Source organism: Helicoverpa zea, chromosome 1 (genome assembly GCF_022581195.2).
Source record: "Helicoverpa zea isolate HzStark_Cry1AcR chromosome 1, ilHelZeax1.1, whole genome shotgun sequence".
NCBI lineage: Eukaryota > Metazoa > Arthropoda > Insecta > Lepidoptera > Noctuidae > Helicoverpa > Helicoverpa zea.
The window spans coordinates 7,633,291-7,643,005 of record NC_061452.1 but is presented as its reverse complement, the minus strand read 5'-3'; the positions used below and the strand labels follow the sequence as shown (position 1 = coordinate 7,643,005).

Here is a 9,715-nt window from a genome sequence, read left to right as displayed (position 1 = left end):
TAATCTATAAGAAATTCAAAATTTAAATAGCTAAAAATCTTCGCACATCCTTCAACATTGACTCTGTACGGCCAATTTGCACACTGACCACCTTATTATAAAACGTGATTTTAAAGGTAGAATTTTCATTGTTTGACTATTGTCGCGAACGACCGACGACTGTCATAGGCGACAGTTGCGGTGCACGGAATTCTACCTTAAGAAGTACCCGCTTTAGTAATAGCTTCAACCCACTGATTTTGTTCGGGACGGTGCGGTGGTGGTTTCCAGTACTTTTTTTAAACCACGTTTTATAATAAGGTGGTGAGGGATTTTCTTTTTCATCTTTACCTAGATGGCGCTGATCTTAGTACGGTAGACCGCACATCAGTGGTAACTGTCATGCACCTTAAGTCAGTAGTAATAAGTACGATTTTGCTACAAAACTGTTACCACTGACCTGAAGTTGACTGTACGTTACTGGAAGGAACGGAGCCGAGCGTCATAAAGCCCCCAGTACACATTGGCCCAAGCGTGGCCAATACACTCCATCACCAATGTGTACACGGGGTATTGGGATACGTTGGCGGACAATTTGTCAATGTTGGCGTGCATTCAGCGAGTTGTCTATTTTTTGGGCACGCATCAAAGGAATCGTGGCCCAGCGTGGCCTGTGGTGTTTACACATTCGGCCAATGTTTAGTTCGTCACCGGCCGCTGAGGATAGTACACTTTTGTATTGCGTGCAAAAATAAATATAAGTAGTTGTAAATATAGTAGTGTAGTATACAAATAAATAGCCGCAGCCTTAGTTACTTCAACGTCCATCGCAAGTGGTTTGCCAGGCAGCAATGAGCCATGCGGCAATGTGTAAACACCATAATTTGATCGTGGCCTACATTTGTGCATTGCAGAGCTTGGCCCAATACAGGCCAATGTGTACTGGGGGCTTAATATCTTATCAGCATCATATAATTTTGAGGTCGTATAACGAAACTTGTCATCAATAACACTAGTCAACAGCATTTTCGTATCCAAGGTGAAACATATAAATTTTTGCAGATTATCTATCACAGAATCGTAGTCTAGAACACTGGACTGCTCTAGCATGTCTAGTTTTGGAGAAAAACCAATCTGAAAATGCCTAAAAACGCTTTTTTAACGATATTTAAAGCCATTTTTCTACAGACACTATTTTTTTTTGTATTTTCTAACTAAAGAATCATTTAGTACTGCTCTTCTCAATTCAAATCCAGTTACTTTACATCATTACGAGTTTTCAACAGTCCTGTGTTCTAGACTTCGATTCTGTGATAGATAATCTGCAAAAATTTATATGTTTCACCTTGGATACAATAATAAAGGAAAATTTTGTTGAGTAGTGATAATTAAAGGAAAGGGGAATACAAATGGAATAAAATGAGAAAATAAATAATTCAAATTATTATCCAAATACCCCGAGAGATTTTCAAAACAAATTATCCAGATATTTTTTTTCAACTTAGCAAACTTGGCATCTTCTTAGCATTGGCCGGTCACGTAGTAGGTACAACTCCATCTATCACTGTCTTGGTTTTTTTTTACGTTATTGTAGGTCTTGGGGCTCTCTAACTAAGGGTTGGAGAAGGCCCTTTTTCAATGATGATGCGGTGATCAGATTATCCTTCGGTATAAAAAATAACGAGAGGAAGTGCCCTCACACCTGCACAGAATTTATGTCACCAAATTCACATTTTTTTAATTTATAATAAATTCTACATTTCAAAACACAGAAAAGTCTAGCTGTACGTTTAAATTAAAGTGTAAACATCTACTTACTTACCTAATTATCGGATTTGCCAGTGGGTTTTTGTTATGTATATATTTTTTTTCCATAAAATATAGCTTGACAATATAACAACTTTTTATAAACTACTAATTGTCTATGATTCCACTATTCAAACATGGCATAGGTGGCTGAGTCCGCCATCTTGAATATACTTAAACGTCACCCTTTCCTTTGGTGAGCAAGGTGTGTTCACGTGAGGTTGTGTGTTCCCTTCATTAATAGGTCACACAATCCTCAGAATTTCGTGAAATATTCTTGTAAAATAAAAAAAAAAAAAACAAAAAAATACATAAAATCCAAAAAAATAGTAAAATAACAAAATTTTAACGGGAATCACTTGATTTTAAGTTAGTGTACGTAAGCGTGCAACGTGGTCTGAGGAATGCGATAGTCATTATAAAGAGAAAGTGAAGTTGATCTTTGCCTACGTTTAAGTTAATGTCGACGTAAACTGCTACAGTGAAATTTTAAAAATGAATCCTGGTCCACCCAATTACCCTATGGCATCTCTGTATGTCGGGGATTTACACTCCGATATTACCGAGGCCATGTTGTTTGAGAAATTTTCTACCGCTGGTCCGGTCCTTTCAATACGCGTATGTCGCGATATGATAACTCGCAGATCCTTAGGCTATGCTTATGTTAACTTTCAGCAACCTGCCGATGGTAAGTGCCTTTTTGTATATTTTTTTTACCTATTTTTAATATAATACGGTCTAGGTATTTTTGACATAAAAATTTCTTGCACCATCTTGAGACTTAGTATATTGGCATCATGTTATTCACAAATGTATCTCTCTAATGGTGACTGAAATTAATGAAGCTGTGGTGCCTGCTCTCTAATATTGTCAGCAATATTTCTGATTGGGGATTTAACACATGAAGTATATGAATGATATAATCTTACATAAAGATTCTTTAAATGTAACATACAGACTTTTGCTGGGGTGTAAGATGTTCCAGTTTTTCTTCCACAAGGTGGGACTGTTTGATGTTAATGTTTGATTCCGCTTTTCAATATTTGTAGCAAGCATTGACTGGATGGATATAGTATTTTAAAACTATTCAGTATGGAAAAAAATTGCTGCCATTGTCACAAATGTTTAGTTAATTATTAAAATAAACTCCCTTATAATTCTAACATACATAATTATTTTTTTATATTTTACTCATGTTTAATCTTGAGGTAATATGAAGTAATGATGAAGTCTATAGCTGTGAAAATAATTTCTATACTCTATTGTTGAGTTGACTCGTTTGTTGGTGTCATATTTTCATTACTAAATGGACATCAGTAATTTTTTTGCTACCAAAATATTTAAGTTTCAAGAGTGGTCCTATCCTATTGTCGTCAGAATGAGATTGTATGCATTTACTAACAATATACTCACTATGATAAGCATTGGTGGAAGTTAGGTAGAGTTATTCATGTACTTGAAAGAAATATTCATAGGAATGCAGCATTTCAAGTATTATTTCTTTTCCTTACAAGCTGTCGCTGTAAGAGAATGGCAACATCACAGTTTTGTGAATTAAAATTTTGCAACCCAGACATTGGATGTTGTTGTTTGCCAATGTCACGGGTGTAATAGTTTAAATAGTGTAAAACAAAGGCTTTTTTATTTAAGATTTTATGACTTTTATTATTAATTTTGGAACTTGAGGCATATCCACTTCCACAGTATCTTTTTGTATTATTAAATCAGTGTAAGTTCATAAATAGCTCTACCTTATATATTTAATGTGTGATTTTTAGTCTGGTGATCTGTGACATATGTCTGAAAAATTGATAATATCGTGGTGACATTTTCTTACTTATGATGAATGTTCTATCTAATTTAATAACACTAAAGGTTAAAAAAAATCCGATAGTTGAAACATACATTCATGTTAAGATTATTTTTGTCACTGAATCAAAGGCCAGTATATTTGCAAGCATGTGGCTAATGATGATAACATTGTGCAATTGGCACGGACAGTCTAGTTGGATGACCATCTATTCATTTTGCGTTCCTCCATGTTTCAAAAGGCAAGATAAATTGGTGATCTCCAGCTATCTTCTGAACACCTTTGGCAGTTTTTTGTAGGTAGTTGGAAGCCAGAAAGTCTGACAACCAGTCATATCCAGGGTTTGGGTTGCCAAACTGGTTTAAGGAGGACAGACAGGCCAACCTAGTTATGAAAAGGCTGATGATCAAAGTCTAGAACAAAATGGTTCTCTAACAGTCTAACACCTTAGGAGCTTCTGGGATAATCTCATTAAAAAAATCATAATATTTTTTTACTGGTGTTGGTTATTGTGTTTGACTAATATAGAAATATGTATGATTAGAAAATTAAGGAATGATTCCTTTTATGTTCCCGATCATCATCATCATCATCCTCCAAGCCTTTTTTCCCAACTATGTTGAAGTCAGCTTCCAGTCTAACCGGATGTAGCTGAGTACTAGTGCTTTATAAAGTGACATTCCTGCCTGACCTCCTCAACCCAGTTACCTGGCCAACCCCATGGTTAGAATGGTGTCAGACTTACTAGCTTCTGACTACCTGTAATGACAGCCGGGACCTACAGTTTAACGTGCCATCCGAAACAGTCATTGGTGTCTAAGATATACTTATGTTCCCAATCATTTAATTACAAAAAAAAATATTTCCAATGCCTTCTATGTCTTGATTCATTGTCATTAAGGGTGTATCTGCACGGTGCACGGTGTAGCTTGCGCATGTTGAGGCAGGTTATATGCATTTTAAAAACGTGCAGGTCCAGCGACTCGCGCATGTACCAAACAAAATACCCACCCGCATGCTCTGTTACGTTGTGCGCGTCACTGCACATGTTAACACTTGCTCCAGCTACATGCATTGGTAGACGCACCCTAAAGTTAGACGACATTGTCTGATTGACATAAAACTGATAGTATAACACTTTCAAGACCAGAGTATTAGTAGAATAACTGCCATAGAAGTACATTAGAAATTATTATTATATTTTATGGCAGTTGATGTGAATGCTTTGACTGGTAGTGGGAAATTCAACCTTCAACCTACTACTTGAAGCTTTCTCCTTAAGAATTTGTTACAACCAATTTTGACTTAGCTTTTTTGTTTTATGCTGTTGTCCCCAGATTGTCCAAATAATTGTAAATTATGCTTTGTTTTCCACAGGTAATAATTGTGTAGTACTATGTTTCAGTTCTTTATTGTTCCTTTTTTTGTTTTAGCTGAAAGAGCTTTGGACACTATGAATTTTGATATGATCAAAGGAAGACCTATTAGAATCATGTGGTCCCAACGAGATCCATCTCTTCGCAAATCTGGCGTTGGGAATGTTTTTATTAAAAATCTTGACAAAACCATTGACAACAAAGCCATGTATGACACTTTTTCTGCATTTGGAAATATTCTAAGCTGCAAAGTTGCTCAAGATGAAACAGGTGCCTCTAAGGGATATGGATTTGTTCATTTTGAGACTGAGGAGGCTGCTAACAAATCCATAGAAAAAGTAAATGGAATGCTTTTAAATGGGAAAAAGGTTTACGTGGGTAGATTTATTCCACGTAAGGAACGTGAAAAGGAACTCGGTGAAAAGGCTAAGTTGTTCACCAATGTGTATGTCAAGAACTTTGGAGAAGATTTTAGTGATGAAATGCTTAAAGACATGTTTGAAAAATATGGCCGAATTACCAGCCATAAAGTAATGTATAAAGATGACGGAACATCCAGAGGTTTCGGATTCGTTGCATTTGAAGATCCAGATGCTGCCGAGAGAGCATGCATGGAGTTGAATGGAAAAGAACTTGTTGAAGGAAAGCCTTTATATGTAGGACGGGCTCAAAAGAAAGCAGAACGCCAGAAAGAGCTAAAGCGTAAGTTCGAACAGTTGAAGTCTGAGCGATTGACACGTTATCAAGGCGTCAACCTGTATGTTAAAAACTTGGATGATACTATTGATGATGAACGTCTCCGTAAAGAATTTGCTCCCTTTGGAACTATCACTTCAGCTAAGGTGAGTATCAACTTGTTAATAATTGCCAATTTCACAGGTAGCATAAAAAATAAATAATTCTGGCCTCACTCAACATTTGGGTTGTCATATCATTACATACTAGCTTCCTCCCGAGGCTTCGCCGCGTGATGTGTTGACAAAAAACAGCATAAGTGTTAATCTGAGGTATCACATACCAAATATCAACCGAATCTGTCCCACCGATTAATTCTCACAAACTTTCACATTTATAACATTAGTAGGACTAGCGACCCGCTCCGGCTTCGCACGGGATAACAGTATTTCCCCAGTATTTAATGTGTGTTATTATATGTATAAACCTTCCTCTTTAATTATCCTATCTGTTTGGAAATTGGTTGCATAGTTTGGAAGATTTAAGCATACAAATTGAGATGGGGACAGAAAAAGCGACTTTGTTTAATACTATGTATTGAAATACGATATTACTAGGATTGTTACCAGACCAGGTGACTGTCAAGTCCTGGAATTCTGTAAGGAAAACATTGGGCTGAAGCCAACATGCTTAAAGCCTTTTTAGATAACTTCAATTAACAGTAACACTGACACATAGCCAACAATAATTCCTGTGTACGTTATATACAAGGATAATCCTTCGTTTGCGCTTAACTGTTTATTCATTTTTTTATTTTAATCATTCAATCAGTCTTCTGACCATTAGCAGATATGGTGAAGTTTATGTGGCTTAACTGTTTCTAACTATGAAATAACTTTATCATTTTAGGTTGTTATATTGTTTTTTTAAATAATGATTATATAAAGTTTGTAACTGAAGTTCAATCAGAATAATTTGACATTGTTACAAAATTTATATATTTAATCATTATTTTTTAATCTATTACTAGTTAGCATTGGTTAGTTTTTACAACACTCACTTTCACATAGAAGAGACATTGAATGTCACTGTTACTATGAATTTGCACATCCAGGCTATAAAGTAAACAGTTGTTTTAAGAGAAACAGACGTTTTTGTTGTGGGGGTGGGGAACTTGAGCATCTGGAACCTAAAATTATTTAAATTAAAATATATGATATAAAAATCACAATTTTAATAAAAAAAAATGTGGAAAGAAGTTGAACAGTAGCATTTGGGCGCAATCTCTTGGATAATCAAGTGACTTTACAATTTATCTTAACACTTGGATGTCAGTGTTTTTGCAGAGACTGACAATGTTTTATTTTTATAAATGTGTGATTGTATTTCAGGTTATGTTGGAGGATGGACGCAGTAAAGGTTTTGGATTTGTTTGCTTCTCATCTCCAGAGGAAGCTACTAAAGCTGTAACAGAAATGAATGGTCGTATTGTTGGAACAAAGCCTTTGTATGTTGCTTTAGCTCAGCGCAAAGAAGATCGAAAGGCCCACTTGACTTCACAATATATGCAAAGAATGGCCAGCATGCGCATGCAGCAAATGGGCCAAATATTCCAACCGGGTGGTGCAGGAGGATATTTTGTTCCAACAATTCCTCCAGCTCAAAGATTCTATGGCCCAGCTCAGATGACTCAAATAAGACCATCGCCGCGTTGGACTGCACAGCCACCTGTCAGACCCAGTACTCAAACAGCTGCATCAGGATATCCCAATATGCAAGCGCCTTTCCGACCTGCACCTAGGGCTCCAACACAAGCAGCACTTCGTACATCTCTTGGGGCTAGACCTATTACAGGACAGCAAGGTGTGGCTGCTGCAGGCTCTATTCGTGCTCCACTTGTTACGCAGAGTGGCCGCCCTGCAGGTTATAAGTACACTGCTAACATGCGCAATCCGCCAGCTCCACAACCGGCTGTGCATATCCAGGGCCAAGAACCCTTAACATCAACTATGTTAGCTGCTGCTCCGCTTCAAGAACAAAAGCAAATGCTTGGAGAACGTTTGTTCCCACTAATTCAAAGGATGCATCCAGATTTGGCTGGAAAAATTACAGGAATGCTTTTGGAAATTGATAATTCAGAACTACTACATATGTTAGAACATGGAGAGTCACTGAAAGCTAAGGTTGATGAAGCCGTTGCAGTTTTGCAAGCTCACCAGGCTAAACAACAAGCTACTAAAAAAGAATAAGGATAAAGGCCAAATATAATACTGACCAGATTTTAAGATACAAGAACCCATAACATGTTCTTGTTAATTATACTGCTTTGAACATCTTACATTGTTAATCCCGCTCATAAAAAAAATACATAAATAAAAATTGAAAAAAAAAAAAAGTGGATTGCACTCCTTCTAAATAATTATATAATAACATTATTATACCCAATATTAGAGTGCAATTCTGCAAACAAAAATAAGAAACTGTCAACATTTCTATATTTGAAAGAGTATTCTGAACTCGTAAGACTTTTTACATTAACTGAGAAGTTTGGTTTAAGTTTTTCATTAGCTTTTTATTTCTATTGTATCTCTAGAAGGGGATTTAGTTGGCTTTATGTTCTTTCAATTTCATTCTTTTATCTTTAATCGGTTTTACATTTGTATGATACCATGGATTGTAAACTTGGTCTCGTTATGTAACTGATTCAATATTCCTTTATGATTTGTTACATATATTTTGTGGAAGTTTCACATTAATCAGTGTTTTTATTTTTGTGTTCTTTGAATACCTACCTATGTTATGAGAATGCAGTTCGGATCCGAACCTGTATATTCCGTGTGTTGTGCACGGTCATCAGGAAAGTTCTAGACACTGCATTCTTCTTTTTTGTTCCGCCAAGAATTGGCCGCACCCGTGTAGAATACAGGTAAATTGCAACGATCCCTTGATCTTACAGAGCGTTAGGTTAATTAACCTGGCCTAAATATTTCGGCAGAGCTCTTAGATAAAAATGATCGTCTTGTAACTTCATCATTCGTTTCCAGTCGGTGCCCAGGGGCCCGATTCTGCTAAGTTCATATAGTCAAAATTGAATAGAACTTAATCGCAATAGCAGTTTTACTTGCCATAAACCAAGAAAAGAATAGTACCTTAGCGGGTATTCTGCTACTATTATAGCTCTACAATCATATTGCAATCGTAAATAATTTGTACCTAGACAATATGATTCATTGTTGAATCACAGAAAAGGATAAAAACGTTTATTTAATGCCGTCGGATGTGAATCGTATGTCGCTTAGGTAAAATTAGCAGAATCTAGCCCCTGGTAGGCCAGTGTGGTCAAACAACTCATTTTAACTTGTTAAATTGTGCGACCCCGAATTTGATTTGAGAAATAGGAGGCGCTTCATGTATATGCAAGTGCTCAGACAACAGATTTTTAGCTCGGTCTAACAAAACTACAAATGTTTGGCAAATCAAAATATCAATAATCCATCCGTAAGTTAATAAATTTCTAGTAGGTAGGTAAGTTTATTAAGAAACAAAATACCTATACCTACGAGTAAAATAATACAATTTACCTAGGTAGGTACCTCTCGGAATCCTTCAAAAGTTTATTTTCCTAGGAAAATTGTTAACTTACGGATCCTGTTATTTTCCGATGACATATACCTACGTAGGTACCTGTATGCGCCTGACAAAAATTGTAGTTTCAAGGCCTAAAAGAGGCCATAGCTGGGCTGCTGATATACAAGGCGACTCACGGGGGAAAATAACCATGAATGCATGGTAGTCTTCATTTATATGTACTATTTTGTTTCAAACCAAACTTTCTGAATAAAGAAATTAATAAAATGTTTTTTTTTTTACTGGTACGGCTCCTTCGCTGCAAGACATTTACTAGCTGGGGCCCGATTCTCCTAAGTTAATAATGTCAAAATCGAGTAGAAATTGAATCGCAGGATCGCAATAGCAGTTTTAACCATATCGGGTGTGCGTTCGCGCAGCGGAATGTTGTTGAATTTAAAGATTTTAATTATGCAGATAATTAGTGTAAGACGTCCTATAA

At 36.3% G+C, this 9,715-nt stretch overlaps 1 protein-coding gene across 1 annotated transcript; it reads left to right on the top strand.

Annotated features, from left to right (window-relative positions):
- Positions 1–1,934: 1,934 nt before the first annotated feature.
- LOC124634414 (polyadenylate-binding protein 1) lies at positions 1,935–8,402 on the top strand. Its single transcript, XM_047169991.1, has 3 exons — positions 1,935–2,473; positions 5,029–5,813; positions 7,038–8,402. The coding sequence occupies exons 1-3, from the start codon at positions 2,281–2,283 to the stop codon at positions 7,893–7,895; spliced, it is 1,836 nt and encodes a 611-aa protein (XP_047025947.1). The 5' UTR covers positions 1,935–2,280; the 3' UTR covers positions 7,896–8,402.
- Positions 8,403–9,715: the final 1,313 nt, after the last annotated feature.